Source organism: Arvicanthis niloticus, chromosome 2 (genome assembly GCF_011762505.2).
Source record: "Arvicanthis niloticus isolate mArvNil1 chromosome 2, mArvNil1.pat.X, whole genome shotgun sequence".
Classification (NCBI taxonomy): domain Eukaryota; kingdom Metazoa; phylum Chordata; class Mammalia; order Rodentia; family Muridae; genus Arvicanthis; species Arvicanthis niloticus.
In genome coordinates, this window is record NC_047659.1 from 107,090,371 (window position 1) to 107,106,362 (window position 15,992).

The window sequence follows — 15,992 nt, forward strand, 5'->3', positions numbered from 1 at the left end:
GGGGGGCTAATATCCACTTATTAGTGGGTACATACCATGCTATTGAGCACTCTCAAAAAAGGGACCTATCATGACAGCCCTCCTGAAGATCCAAAAAGCAGCTGAAAGAGTCAGATGCAGATATTTGCACCTAATCAATGGACAGAAGTTGCTGACCCCTGTGGTTGAATTGGGGAAAGGCTGGAAGAAGCTGAGGAGGAGGGTGACCCTGTAGAAGGATCAACAGTCTCAATTAACCTGGACTGCTGAGATTGCTCAAACACTGTACCACTAACCAGGCAGCATACACCAGCTGATATGAGGCCCCCAACACATATACAACAGAGGACTACCGGGTCTGAATTTAGTCAGAGAAGATGCACCTAACCCTCAAGAGACTGGAGGCCCCAGGGAATTTAGAGGTCAGGTGGGGTAGGGGGTGAAGGTGGAGACAGCCTCATGGAGATGGGGTGGGGTGAAGTTATGGAATGTGGAACAGTCGGAGGGTGGACAAAGGGGCTGAATAAAATCTGTAGTGTAAAAAATAAATAAATGTACTAAAATGTAAAATTAAGGGTAATAAATACATTTAAATGATAAAATAATTTTATCTGAAATTTTAATTATTTTTAAAATGCATGTCAAATTTGAAAAAATTCTGAGTGATTTATAGTTATAAGGAAAAATACTATATGGGAAATAAAATGAAAAGATTTATAAAAAACTTGAAATGTAAACAAACATATAATGTGTAGATCTTCTCAAAGCTAAGGAACATAAGTTATCTAGTGCAGACTACAGCTTAGAAAATTCATTACAGTGAAATACTAACTAGCTAAGGTGAACCACATAGAACCCCCCTTGGCAGTTACCCACTGATTGAGTATACATCTAAAGTCTAATTCCTGTAGAGATGCATTAGTATTTTTTTTACTTTTATGTTTTTTGTAGTTTATGAAAAATAGAAAAAAATCCATACAACTGTATTGTAAAAATGTGGTTTTTTTCTGCCCTCCACAGATAAACTTTAGAGTCATTAATATATACAATTGACAGGCCCATATAACTAATAGTATAATTGACCTGGCTTTGCTTTTATAAGCCCAGAGTTCTCCCAGTAATAAACTGTTTTAACAAATAACCAAACTGTCATATGCCATGTTGTCCAGCAAACTGTCCAATTAGTCTTATTTTTAAATCTGTCACTCTCAACATTTTATTCTGACATTTCACTTTTAAACAATGTAGCTTTCTAAACGTTAGTAGTATTTCAAGAATACTACTAATAGAATAGAAGCCGACAGGCAGGCTTCTTTGAATGATTTCTTTCTGGGACAAATATCACCCTACATAAATTCCACTGATAATGTATCCTAGGATAAAATGCAGGGATGTGGCCCTGACAGGCAAAGGCCAATGCTTGGATTATGCACACAAGGCCTGGCCTGGTGATACAGGTACAGTCCATCTTCCTGGATAGTTCCTAGGATGTTTTCCTAAAACAAATGTCTGAATATGCTCTGAGATCTGTAGAGTATTTGGAAGTATCAGACAAGATCAGAGCGTAATACAACCACCAGAAGGTTTTCTAACTAGGAGAGCAAGCTAAAGTGGATTTTAAAATCTTTTAGCTTTCTGTTGGGGGATGAACATGAAGTAACTGCCTTGAGAGATTTCATGGGTTTAGAATCCCAGACAAAACACAATAGTCACAGGAAGGCAACAGCATGCCTGTGGCATTACCATGCCATGGATTCCCCCCGGGACTGTCCACTATCTCCTTCCAAGAAAATGACTGTTCTTAAAACTGTTCAGTGCAAAACTTGCAAAGGTTCCATTGTCACATACTTATCCTTCTGAGTAGTTTTTATTGCTATTAAGATAATTAACCTTAGTATAAATATAAACCTCTGACAATTCCAATAAAGCATAAACTGAAAACCAGGGCTGGTAGATTTTTCCTCTTTTCATCTCCTCTTTTGGGAAGAAGAGGGTTGCTTACATTTCTAGGTCTCGTCTCTCTTCTTCCCGACACATAGAAGGCGCACGCCTTGCACCCCCAGGTCTGACAAAGCTGACATCATTGGCATCTTCTTTTTTCTTCTAAGAAATAAAGATTGGAATTCGCACAATGCTGCCTGTAGAGTTCTATTCCGTTGTGCTGGCAAAACAGCTACCCAGCCCTCATCTAGATTGGAAACCAGAAAGAATGTCCTAATAGATAGACTTATTTATATAATGTACTTTTAATATCTCATGAAACATTATAGCCTTCTTGGTAGCAGTAAACATTCCCTGATATAATTAGAAATGCACAGATGTTTTAATTTTTTATATTTAAGTAAGAAGTTAAAATAATGAATTTAACATTTATCTTGTAATTTATCTTGTATACAAACACAAGTCTGGAATGTTTATCTTTCATTAAACTAGTTTTTCACCTGCTAAGGTTCTTCCCATGATCTTAACACAAAACAGTAAATTGAATAAGTTATCTTCAATTGATGGAGAAAACATGACGTATTATTTCAGCATGTAAAAGCATTGTATTAAAAAAGAAGTGAGCGTCCTGCTAGGAACTTGATTGAGGCCTGTGCAAGCTGTTTGGATCCAGAAACTTCTTGCTGAATTCTAGGGTACCCTCCCTCTTTTTCCCTGTTAGCACCTTCTCAACAGCAAATACCCCACTGATATTTGTTTCAAACATCTTCGTTTTATCTAAGTTGTCTATCTACAGGGATACCTATGAGCAGATACGTACTGTAAAGGTGTGACTTAGAATTCACTCAAATGAAGCTCTCAGGGAAATAAGTTGCTGAATGTTTTGGTAATTACAAAAGGCTAAGTGTGTTCTTTATACATCACTTTTAAGAACGAACTTCTGACTACACTAAATGAAGAAAATAGTTGGGAGTGTTGTTTTGTGAGGCCAAGCAGATAATTTTGGCATATTCTTAACAGTGATGCTTCTTTTTTTAGGATGCGACCTGAAATGGAAAAATTTGGAACATAAAACACCTCGAACTGTGGCGAAAGATGGAGGCTTTAAAGCTGCTAGCAAGGAAATACGTCGAGCAGAGCGGACTGCGGCTAAACTCGCTAAACCAGGAGTAAAAAATCCTAATCCACTCTGGGCCCTCAGACTGCACGACTGGTCCATAGAGCACGAGACTACCCTGCGGGAGGCCTTTAACTTCGTGGACAGGGGCGATGGTGTCGTCAGCAAAGATGACTTCGTGGTGACCCTGGAGGAGAGGCAAGAGTATGCCACCTCAGAGCAGTTGCTTTCCATTGCTCAAATGCATGAAAAAAGCCGAGGAGGCGGGGTCAACATTAATGAGTTCTTTAAGGGAACCAAATACTTAAGCAAGTCTTACGTCTTGGGATCTTTCGGGCCTAAGAAAAAGAAAAAGGGGTTGGGCAAAAAACCAAGGAAAGGCAAATTTGTTTTGCCTCTTCCCATCTGCACCATCCCGGAGAACGCCTTTCCGCGGCGGCCAGATGGGGGTCCGCCCTATTACATGGTTGAGACCTACCAGAATGTCACCGACAGCCACAGGTTCAACCGGGATCATCCGCCCGAGCACCCCATCCAGGACGATTCTGAGTGGTACATCGATGATCCGAATAGGGTCTTCGCAAATATTAATTTTATCACCAAAGCAGGAGACCTGGCCTCTCTGAAAAAGGCCTTCGAAGCAGGAATACCTGTGGATATGAAGGACAATACTTACAAGACTCCCCTCATGACAGCATGTGCCAGCGGCAACATTGATGTGGTCAAGTTTCTTATCGAAAAGGGGTATGCTTTCAGGTTTTGGTTTGGGGTTTCAGGTATCAGGTTGGGTGTTTGTTGGTCCCTTTGCTGTGGACAGCCCAAAGGAACTGAAAAGAGGATGCAGGCAAAGGGGGGCACAGGATCATGGGTGCACAGAGACAGTATCCCACCAAGATGATCACAGAGTGAAGACAAACAGTTTTAATCTGAGTGATGATGTCTTCTAGTTGCTATCTCTTGCTTCTTAAGCTAGGGATTGGACAACTTGGCTTTGCCTTGAGGTTCTGCCTAGATGGTGAGATGGTGTGCAGTCAAGTTTTAAGTCGTCTCTTCTTTTATGGAGGAGGAGGCACATTCAAGCAGAAGGACTGCCACAGGGACAGAAAACATCCCTACCTTCCCATTTCCTAAAGTCCATCTCCAGAGAGGCAAGCATCTTCATCTACAAAGATCTGTAAAGCGGGGATTTTCATCTATTTCTTAAAACTAAGACAACTGCCAGGTTTAATTGCTATTTCTGCCACTGTTGTGTGACTGGAAGCAAGTTTAGAACACTTCTATGCCTTGGTTTCCCCAAGTGTGCAATAGGCTCTAATAGGACCCAGCTCCAAATTCATTGATGATTAAATGACTTAAAATATGCAATGCTTTTATCAGCACAATTATTGCAAATACTTGAAGAAAGACATTTGGTGCTGTTACAGTATTTTATGGCAAAGATACTCATTTGAGATAGATAGATAGATAGATAGATAGATGCTGAAAAATAACTTTTGAGTAGTGAAGTTCTAATAAGGACTAAAATTTTATATAACACATTACAGTACTTAGATTTTAAAATAATGAATATTCATTTAAATTTCAGAACATGCAGAGAAAGTAGATACAAAGTAGAATAGTGCACATTTTATCTTTTTGCCCAGCTTTTATCTTCATTAAAATAAATTTGGAATTTTATTGATTTTTAACCTTTGCAAAAAATGTAACTCCCAGCCCCTAAGTTGCTTTTCAAGCTCAACAATATACAAAAACAATATATATTATATTTACATAATACAGTGTGTGTGCATTTCCAAGCTGGAAGCTTCTTTAGTGAGCACGTGGTTCACTGAAGATCCTTGTAAGGCAGAGATCAGGGGATGAGACTAAAGAAATAAAAGACCTAATGCCATCACATTGGGGGCTGGGGAATGTAGACAGTAGAGAATGAGCTGGGAACAGGAACTGGGTAGAAGGGACAGAGTTCTAGTCATGGACTAACTGTGGCAGTGAGGTCTCCACCAACTGCAGCTCCTACTATATACATCTATATGCACAATATATGCACAACAATATATATAAGCAATATGTATTGTTAGTGTATATTGTGCATATATTATATATTGTTTATATATTGTACATATTTATTACTTAGCTTGAAATTTTATATATATATGCATATATATGAGTGTGTATATGAATATATATATACATACACATTCATACACACAACGGAAGTTAAGGCTGCTAAATAATGCAAAACAAAAGTATTAGGAAGCATATGAAAGTATAAGAACATTTACACAATTTATTCTCCTCAGAGCTCTTCTGAATGATAATTTAATGAGGTTAAAATTGCATGGAATCCTTTACTTTGACTCTTTAGGTTCCAATGTTTGAAACAACCAGAATCATTAATTTATTGTATGTATGTTGTACAGGGCAAATGTTAATGCAACAGATAATTTTCTGTGGACTCCACTTCATTTTGCATGCCATGCTGGCCAGCAAGACATTGTTGAGCTTCTTGTTAAATCTGGAGCTGCAATAGATGCAACATCAATCAACAACTCCACTCCATTAAGCAGAGCCATTGAAAGCTGTAGAATGGACACTGTAAAATACCTACTTGATATGGGTGCCAAATTCCAGATTGAAAACAGAAAAGGTATGCATTCATAATGCTGATGGTTGGGGCAAGAAAGGGGGGATTTTAAATTTCAAATTTGTTCTCATAAAGGCATGGTTTTCCTGGTAATGACAGAAACATAAGCCTTCATTATGTGGTGGGGAAATACTCTGATAACTAGCAGTTTTTAATCACTGATTTAAAGGCTCAGTTCTTTGTGTTTGTAGTCTTTAGTGCTGATATTTTTGTAGAGTTAAAGCAAAAAAAAAAAAAATTTCCAGAGTAATAAAATGGAAGGAACCATGAAATACAAGCCTAAAGGTTTTTTCTTATTCACTAGGTTCAAATGACAGAAAGTTTCTCTATTACATTACTGAAGTACTTTCCACAACCCTAATCCTTAGCGTATGCTTTAATCTGATGATTACTAAATGATACCTTAGTACAATGCATATTAACCCAGAAACTACAGAAATGTATTTATAATCTACATCATTAAACATAGATAGTATAAAATTAGTATATTTCTACATACACAAACTAAACTTAGAATGCCATTATTAATTGTAATAATTTCCAGTGTGTTTTAAAGTTTATTTTTGATGAAAAAACTAAGTGAAAAAATTAGGATGTTTAAAGTTCTTTATAGTTTTGTTTTTAAATTTTGATATTATGATATAGTTACATCATTTTCTCTTCCTTTTTCTACCTCTAAATCCTTCTGTAGACTCACCTTGTTCTCTTTCATAACCTCTTTTTCTTTGTTGTTACACACACACACAGAGAGAGAGAGAGACAGAGAGAGAGAGAGAGAGAGAGAGAGAGAGAGAGAGAGAGAGAGAGAGACCTAAACAAGTAAATATGGCCTGCTCAGTGTCTTTAATATGACCTGTATGTATATGTTTTCAGGGCTGACCATTTGGTATTGGGTAACAAATTGGTGTGCTCCTCCCTGAAGAACACTATTGTGCCTGCCCTCAGAATTCCTATAGATACTTGTGTAGGGTTCAGACCTCTTGCTTTCTCTTGTCTAAGTATGTCTAGTGGTGTCAGTCTTGTTCAGGTACTCCTACGCATTTTACTTCTGCAGTAATTTCATGTTGTTAGTCTTTAACACAGGGCATTTCGCAGGTCACAGATTATCACTGCTAACATCCTTATTTCATAATTACTGGCCATCTAGAGACTGTAAACCTTGATGTTCTTTTAATATTTGACAAAATATCTTGAGGCCTTCATAGGTCTAGGACACATACTATTTGGAGGTGTATCTTTTTCCTTAGTTGGAACTCATTACTGCTGTAGGCTCTGTACAACAGCATTCTTTGAGTTGTCCCTTAATCACAGGTAGTATTATCATTGGTTATGTGATATTGGTGGTTAGGATTGCCTGGTGGTGTTGGAGGTAAAAGAATACCTGTCTAAGAGCAGGTTTGAGCAACAGCTTCCCAAGCTATCTGGGGGGTTTACCTCCTTGTAACATAGAAGAAAGGATAAGAAAACAATCACACACACACACACACACACACACACACACACACACACACACACACGATGTGTGATGGGGATGAGGGGAGTGACAACAACTAACTTAATATTGAAAACAGAATTAAATATTTATCACTCACATTTTAAGATATTACATTGTCAAAAGATTTAAGAAAGAAGTCTTGTTAGTAAATGGCTCTTGAAATGTGGGTCTTGAGCGAACTGGTGGTGGCTCAGCCCGTAAGGCGTCTGCCTGCAGAGGGCGCGGGTCTCTCTTTGCGCGTGCTCGAATCCTGCCCGCTCCTGCCCGCCTCCTCCCACGTCTCGTGGGGGAAAAAAAAAATCTGGGTCTTGGTGGTGAGGTCCACTGTGGAAACTATCATGTTCTGTGAATTTGCACTGCCATATGCTACCATGCTGATTTTTTTCTACATAGTCTATCCTTAAACTGGTTTACTGTGACTTTCAATTTATGCTTATTTTTGGAACAGGGCATGCTGCCATGGATATTGCAAAGGCATATGCTGATTATAGAATAATTGATATGATAAAAGAAAAGCTAGATAACCTGCCTAAACCAACAGATAATCAAAAAATGAAAGGAAAACTTCCTAAACTGAAGACAGAAGGCACGGATGTTAAGAAGGAAGAGGTAAAACAAATACAAGCTACCAATTAGTAGCAGGACATCCTTAAACTCTTGGGGCTCCAGTGGCATTATGTTATGCTTTGCACAACAAGAGAAAGTAGCATGCTATGTGAATCTTTGGCAGTAATTATAAAGACATATCTTACAAGAAAATTACTATTACTGAAGAGTCTATACAGTATTCATTGTAAACAGAATCCACATGAAATACAAATGACTCAATCAAATGATTAGGATATTGAAAAAAGAACTGATGTTGAATTTGTATCTACACGGTCCCAAATTTTACAGATTCGGTAAGATGATCCAAACATAGAGAAAAAAAAAAACCAAAAAACAAAAAACAGAAATTGCTATCAGTAAGGATGTCTTCAGTGCATTTCCAAGCAGGAAACTTCTTTAGGGAAGTGCATGGTTCACTGAAGATCTGTGTAAGGCAGAGATCAGGCAATGAGACTAAAGAAATAAGACCTAATGCCATCACATTGGGGACTGGGGAATGCAGATAGTAGAGAATGAGCTGGGAACAGGAACTGGGCGGAAGGCACAGAGTTCTGATTGTGGACTAATTGTGGCAATGGTGTCCCCACCAAGTGCAGCTCCTACTAAACACACCATTATCATTTTAGTAGGAGTCCATATTATGAATATCTATAGATCAGGGATAGGTACCTTGAAAACTCATGTTATCTGTCTCAGATAGGACTAATAAAGTGAAGTCCAACAAGGCAACCTAATTGTCTCCCCATGCCTAGAACTACAGCATTAATAGTATTCTATCTTATCTGTAGACTAGAAAATATAGTGAATGCTTGATTTTAGCAATTTATACTTTAAAATATTTTTCCAGGAAACACTGTCATCCATTTACACTGTGCCAGCAATAACAGAGGAAAAGAAAGTACACAGGGATAGTGTGGTTTACCTCAATTCTCTGATTACCAGTGGCTTCACTAAGAAAGTTGATATCACATTTATCCCCAAAAGGGTAAGTATTTTGAGGAAAGCCTTATAATACAATGGAGAGCATAATTTCATTTTTCCACATGCTGACTCCACAGGTCATCTGAACAAATGCCCCCGTCCATCTCCCAGTCACCTCCATGGTGGTCCCTTGGCCAGGTTCTGCCACATTCATCTTAGTGAGACCAAATGTTAACTCCCAAAGTCTGGCTCCATTTGTTACCATATCTATACTAGTACTAGTACTTACATCTCCTTAAAGGACTGGTGTCTTCTTTAGTCAATGGCATTCCTTTGAGCCATTCAGTCATCATATTCTATAGACATTTGGCATTGTAACTTCTCAGACCCTATTTCTTACCAAAACATCTTGGAAACTTCATACTATCAAGGCTGAACAAATTCACTAGTCTCTTAGAATGCCTGCCCTTAAATAGGTGGAGACATCTGTGAGGAAAGGAGTTATCTTTCCAGTACCCATCCAGCCATGCTGAATAAGTAGCACTCTCTGCCTTCTGAAAATAACTTGACTTCTACATTAGCCTTCCCAAATCCTTTGATCTTGTGTGTGGATATCATAGAACCAAGCAGCAGTTGCCCCTGAGATGACTAGAGAAGGAACTGAAGAGCATTTCTGACCACTGTTCCTAGAAGGGTCTCACTAGAAATAGATATGTTCACATAGCCACTGCGGTCATAAAAGAGTAACACAGTAGAGTGCACTTCTGATGTGTACTTGATAGTTCCGGTTGAAACTATGGGAAGTCTTAGGATGGGGCTGTAACTCATGGATAGAGTGATCATCTAGCATGTGCTTAGTTAAAAAAACAAAAGTGTGGGAGTGGAAATTGCTGGCCATCGTGGTAACAGCTGCCTCACCTTTGACTGTTTATTTAAGATTTGGAGTCCTGAAGCCACAACAGCAGAGCTGATCAGGAAGAGGGAACTTCGGAGGGAGAGGTTCACATATGAGGTGGACTTTGACGACTTCATGATGCCTTTCCAAAAGCACATCAAGGAGAAAGCTCAGGCAATAGAGGCAATGCTCAAGAACTAAGTCACTGCAGTAGCGTCCCGGGAGAAGTGCTCTGTGGCCCAGAGTCAGTTTGGAGAAAGTACGTATTTCCAGAAAACCCAAAGTAATTCACCTATTAAGAATTTGTTATAAAAGACCAGTTTTTGCTGTAACAGCTGTAAATATCCTGAGTTGTCTCATGCAGCTCCCTTTCATATTGCAATGAATGGCAGATTATTCATATAAATTCCCAATCTTCATTAAGTGTCAAGGCCACATGGCAGTTATAAATATTGTCAAAATTTTATCAGATGTGCTCCATTATGGTTATTAAAAATAATTATAGTGCACATGCAAGGCCCTGGGATCAATCCCCAGAACCATGTTTTAAAAAGAAAACTCATAATAATGATTTTGAATGTAGACATATAAAAAAACTTTAAAAAAATTAGTATAGGTAGAACATGCCTGTAATCTCAGCACTATGGAGGCAGAGGGTTGCAAAGTGGAAGCTATCCTGGGCTATATAACATGATCATATCTCAAAAAAAAGGTGCTGAGATCATAGCCCAGTGGTAGATAATTCACCTAGCGTATACATTGTCATGGGTTGTTTTATAGTACAAAATAATAATAATAATAATAATAATAATAATAATAATAATAATAATAAGCCTAGTAGGAACTGATGGGAACACAAATTAATATGAGGAAAGGGAGATGCTATATAACCCCTAGATGTGGGAATTTCTTCCTCAAACTGCAGTGTAAAAGTGACTCAAACACCTTGGGCCAGGTAAACTTTAGACACTGTACATTCTGCTGTTTCCTCTACTCTGATACTGTAGAGATCTTGTGTCTTGAATAACAGTTACATCCCCTGGAAGCAACTCTCTCACCTTCAGGTTGGATGATTGAAGTGTATGTGTTCTCACTGGACCATAGAGTCCTAGGATAGAATTAAGGTCTATAAGGTTTAATATATATTATATAATATATTAATAATATATTAATAATAATATATTAATAATTAATATATCCCAAATAATATACCTCTCTCTGTTTTGATGTAGCTTCTTTAAGGGTCCAAACAAATACTCAAAACCACGGGAATAACCTGAGTTATGATTCCAAAACTTCTATCAAAAGCTTTGAAGATAAATTTCCATATCTCCTGCTTACTATAAAATAAAAATTTCTCTACTTTGGAGAAATTGCAACTAAGGGTCCATCCAAATTGTCTTCATATAATAGCTGATAATTTGAGCAAACTTTCCAGATACTAGAAAACTATACAAGAATGATTAGAGATATCATATTCCCTTAATATATTTGGAGAAAGGGCTTTAATGATGGATTTAAGAAATCCTGCAATGAGAACTGATAAAAGAATTATGGGGGAAAAAAGCCTAGCATGAAACGTTCTAACTTCCCGGGGGGGGGGGGAATAATTATACGTAATGCCTTATTCCTTTTTAGAAAGAAGATGTCTTTTAAATGCTGCTATTTAAGAATATAAGGCAGTCATTTTGCAAATATCCCTTGGTTTTTGTGATATTATTTTCTCAAGAACAGAGTCACACACTGTGTTTGAGGCAACCATATCAAGAGTATGACATGCACATTCTTTAGTACCACACTAACCAGAAGTCAGAATGTGGGAAGTTTGTGTCACACATCGTACTGTGTCTTGTGTCTTGGGGAGCATCTTTGAAAGTAGGAATTTGGAAGTTTATGAGTTTTACTCACTATGATTAATATCCTTGGCTGATTCCTTATGGGATAAGTACTAATAATGCTGTGATATTTGATGTCGTGTTTCCATTTCTTAAATGTATGCCTTTCCTCTGATGGTCCAGGCTTTCTCTTCTCCCTTGTCTTGGTAATTTAAGCAGTATGTTCTCACGTATTCATTTCTTACTTGAAAGGCTGTGACTGTGGAGACAACTCCAAACACAAGTTGATTACTTATCTCCCACAAATTCCTCTTCTTTCTTGAGCTTTTACAGCAGGGAAAACAGAAGCAACTTTACTCCAGATCCCTTTTCCAGGGGAAGTTTACAAATACGAAGAAGAGACTGCTTGGAGCTGTGTGGATAAACATTACCACAAGCTTCCTACCTTCTGTTTGTCTTCTTGAAATCCCAATTTTCCAAACAAGTTGGTTTTGTGTCTCCCAAGGACCCTGCCTCCTCCCCTTTCTCTGTTATTTTTTAAATGTACACATTTGTGAAGTATAACCTGATATTAATATATCTCAAATTATTGGACTGGAGAAATGGCTCAGTGGTTAAGAGAGCTTGTTGCTCTTACAACGATCTTGAATTCCATTTCCAGTATCCTCAGGCAGCCCACAGGTGCATGTGTAACTTCTCTTCTGGCCTGCAGAGGCACTGCACACACATTCTGTACTTAGCATTCATGTAGGTGAAACACTCATATACAGGAATCTTTTAATTAAAAAAATAAACTTAAATTCTAATGCAGCTTACCACCATGGGACAACAAGAATATGGACATATAAATAAGCTTTATTTTTCTATTAATTTATCTTTATTTAGTCTTATTCACAAGCTCCAGGTGCTGAACCTAAAGGAGCAGAAGGTCCTCTCCTCAGTATCAACTTTTACTAACATCATTTACTTAGCTTGACTCTCAAATTGTCCCTTATTCTTCCATAAGAAACCACTAAAATTTAACTGATAACAAAGATGTCTCCTGATGTATCTACAGGATTCTATATTTTTTTAATGCACAGGGAAACGCTTATTCGTCAAGGAACAAGAGAACTGGAGGCACTGTATCAGATCTTCATCTCAAATTTAGTGATGTGTAGAGACTTTTGTAAACATAAACTGAGAGGAGACTGGTCATAATTAGCCCTCTTTCTCCCAGGATGAAATGTTTTTTTTTTTCTTTCTAATGGCTTAATTCATTTGAAATGGAACTGTGTGAAGGATATTCAAGTGGAGTTTTAACACTGAAACCAAACAGAGAAAAGTCAGAGTTCCTCTAATACTCTGAGAAAGCGTTGGTGTTGTTACCCTGAGTGGTTTATATGGACAGCAGCAACAGGAGCTGGGAGCTGGGTCTCACCCTCGAAAACTAGAGTAGAAAAGTCTGTGTGTACATGACAGTAATTCTGTAGAGGAAGCTTTACTGGCATAAAAGTCTGTTAGCGTTACATGAAAAGATAACTGCACAGACTATACAACATCTCAGACTTGTAATTATGCAATGTGTCAATGGAAATTTTCCAGGTTTTTCTGGGTTTGCAGTGATTGGGGTATACATTGTATTTTAGCTTCTATTTTATTCTTACTTAACTTGTGTTTTCTAATTTTTTTAACTATGAAAGTGGAATACTTTGTAATAAACACATTTGTTATTTTAAAAGATAAAAGGTTGATATGCAAAGGTCTAGATTATCAGTGTCTAGAGTTTTTTCTAGTTAGGGACTCTGAGTCAAGAACTGAAGAGCAAGTAACCTAAGAAGGGAGGATCCCTGAGACAGAGCGAGACACTGGATAGGCACGTGAAAGAGGTCAAGAAGGGGGACTTCCTGGGCATGGGAAAGGGGTGGTTAGAACGTCAGCAATAGATCTGGGTATCTGGATTTCTGAATCACCATTAATCCCTATCAGCTAAGGGGTGAAGAAATGTTAAGTGTCAGGGATAATTCCATGGAGGTCATGATAGCTATCTTCTAGAGAGCATGGAGAAACTGTGGATGGATGCATAACACAGTAGAAGGTGTGCATTTGATTTTACACTATGGAGTCATGGGTAAAAGCATGAGCTTTATCCACAGACTTGGATTTGAAGATTTAGTGTCATTTTCCAACTTTCCATGTATGTCTTAATTTCCAAGTAACAGTAGCCACAGAGTTTGTGTTTCATTGTTTATAAAGAAGGGATAATAGTTGTGACCTTAGATGGGAGCTTCACAAATACCATCCAGATGTGTTTACAACCTTCAGGGCAGCTAGCCCCGTGCCCACATACAGTTGGTAGTCAGTTGTGGTTCGTTTTAAACCATCAGGCAGAAAGGAAAGCCAAAGTAGGCAAAAGGAAGAGGAGTAGACCTAGAAACCAAGGCAATGAAAGCTTGCTAACATACCTTCACCTCTAGTGAGTTAAAACATTGAAGTCTTAGTTTAAGTGACTTAAACATGCACTTATTTATGTAGCTTACTTTCTAGTAATCAGACATGGGCAAATCATCCTTGCAATAAGACATCAGCACTAATTCTAGTAATGGCAGTTTCAGTAGATAGTGGCCCCAGGGTTTACTTGTTAAAATTGTGTCTTCAGAAGTTGATTTCCTCTAGCATCTAAATAGTTTTGTAGATTAAACTGGTTCATAGAAACAGAAGCTGACCTCTAGTTCAAGATCTCTAGTCCAAGTAATCTGTAGACAGAATATGGCCATAGAAAGGGACAAGGTGAGGCAGGAAAAAGAATGACGTGAGATCAAGAAGGAATTTGCTCTGGTCTGTGGCATGTAAAACTGTGGAATATGGATTGTACCAACAGAGGTTGTCTTACCCAGTAAAGAGGCTAGGCTCCAGCATCAGACACTAACTAGCTCCTGGTCAGGACAGAAACCTCACAACCATCATCAACTGGCTGGATGATGAGGGACTCCTATCAGGAAATACATGAAAGTCATTCTTCATCATCACCGTTATCAGGGAAAAAGGGCCTAATCAATCAAGGCACACGAACATGCATGTCTTAAAGGTCCAAATAGTTTAGTTCATTGACAGATTCAAAATTTGAATAGATTATTGGGAGGTGATTGGAAGATGGTTACTGAGAGTGTGTCTCAGGATGTTAGATCCGGTCCCAACACCTTCCCATTTCTGATTCTCTCTGATTCTATTTGCAATGTAATAAAGATGGTCTTGTGCTATGTGTTCCCCCATAACTGCTGTTTTTGCCCTCATGGTGGGCCCTGGACCATGGAGTCAAGGGAGACTCAAGATCTAGTACACAAGAACAATATTCCAGAAAGGGAGGCAGCTTTGAGCCGCCACTCTCATCAGTTGAGCACAGGATGGGCTAGCTGGCACAAGAGGGTACTAGCTCACAAAGAAAACCTGGATCAGATACTAGCAACGCCTACTACAAATGTGTGCTTTGAAAAGTTTTAGGCAGGTCTAGAAGGTAATTCTTTGAGGTCATTTTGCATATCATGCTTTCTCTTACAAATGAATTTGATTTCACAAACTTGTCTTATTTACCACTAAGAATAAAATTGAAGAATGAACAAGAACAGCAATGCAAACTCATCTGACAGCCACTTAGAAGAATGCAATTCAAAATCCCATTGCTAGTTGCTGTTTCTTCAAACTTTAGTATTATCAAACATTGGAAAGTGTAAACATCAGAGACAGAAAGATGATTTCTTTCCCATGTTCTGGGATAAAATTACATCTACTAGGTACAAATAAATTGGCCCCAGTAAAGTTAGTTTCTCAACTTATATTAAATTTTCAATTTAAGAAATTCAATGTGGAGCCACAAATGATGCCCAAGAGACCCACTGAACTCGCATCTTGTATTGAAGGAGGGTGGTATAAGAAGAGAGCAGGGGAAGCTGGGATACCTTTTACACCGAGACACTAATTTCAAGAAGCCAACTGGACTTTATTGGTTTTTTTTTTTTTTAACCATTTCCATGGACTGTATGATTTTGGGGGCTGTCTGTTTGTTTAACTTATGGATCCTAGGGGAAATTTACAAATGAAGGTAAATAGGACATATGTGCAGATCAAAGAAGCTCACGATAGCATCCAAAGATCCTTCAGTAGTAATTACTACATCTAGCTATGTCTGGTTAACAAGAAAGAACTAAATATTCTGTTTGCATTCTGGAAGTCAGTAGAGATTTCTTTTATCCCAAGTAAACCATTAGTGTGTGTGATGCCTGTGTATTTATTCAGGATTACTAATGCTGTTATGTTTCCCTTTTGTCTTCATAGGTAAGACTTTGAAGAGGAACTGATACACAAATCTGATCCCCCTAGATTATAGTGATTTACCTGATGATTTGAAAAACTCCCCTGATTCGCTAAAACTGAGAAAGTATTATGATCTTTTGTTCCTGAGGCTTCAGTATCAATATCCTGCCTAAGGAAGTGGAAAATACAACTTTCCTCATAGGAATTAATGAAATCAACATGTAAAATAAAATGAGCGATGTACAAAGTGTTCTGGATAAGTCTGA

At 38.1% G+C, this 15,992-nt stretch overlaps 1 protein-coding gene and 1 long non-coding RNA gene across 6 annotated transcripts in view; one reads left to right on the forward strand and one right to left on the reverse strand.

Annotated features, from left to right (window-relative positions):
• Ankef1 (ankyrin repeat and EF-hand domain containing 1) overlaps positions 1–15,973 on the forward strand; it is a 30,806-nt gene extending 14,833 nt beyond the window's left edge. For 2 of the 3 annotated variants that reach the window (XR_013108836.1, XR_013108835.1), the window contains 6 exons: positions 2,959–3,781; positions 5,458–5,684; positions 7,625–7,785; positions 8,633–8,770; positions 9,644–9,860; positions 15,748–15,973. Coding sequence is in view for 1 of the 3 variants with exons in the window: in XM_034495466.2 (XP_034351357.1) it covers positions 2,959–3,781; positions 5,458–5,684; positions 7,625–7,785; positions 8,633–8,770; positions 9,644–9,802 (1,508 nt within the window). In the remaining 2 variants the exon portion in view is untranslated. Of the gene's footprint in view, positions 1–2,958; positions 3,782–5,457; positions 5,685–7,624; positions 7,786–8,632; positions 8,771–9,643 lie in introns of all 3 variants that reach the window. The other variant, XM_034495466.2, reaches the window with a different exon arrangement.
• LOC143441444 (uncharacterized) overlaps positions 1–15,992 on the reverse strand; it is a 169,996-nt gene that overhangs the window by 8,511 nt on the left and 145,493 nt on the right. For all 3 annotated transcript variants that reach the window (XR_013108837.1, XR_013108838.1, XR_013108839.1), the window contains exons 4-5: positions 3,516–3,687; positions 1,982–2,167 (exon numbers count right to left, since the gene is read on the reverse strand). This is a non-coding gene — a long non-coding RNA (uncharacterized LOC143441444). The remainder of the gene's footprint in view (positions 1–1,981; positions 2,168–3,515; positions 3,688–15,992) is intronic.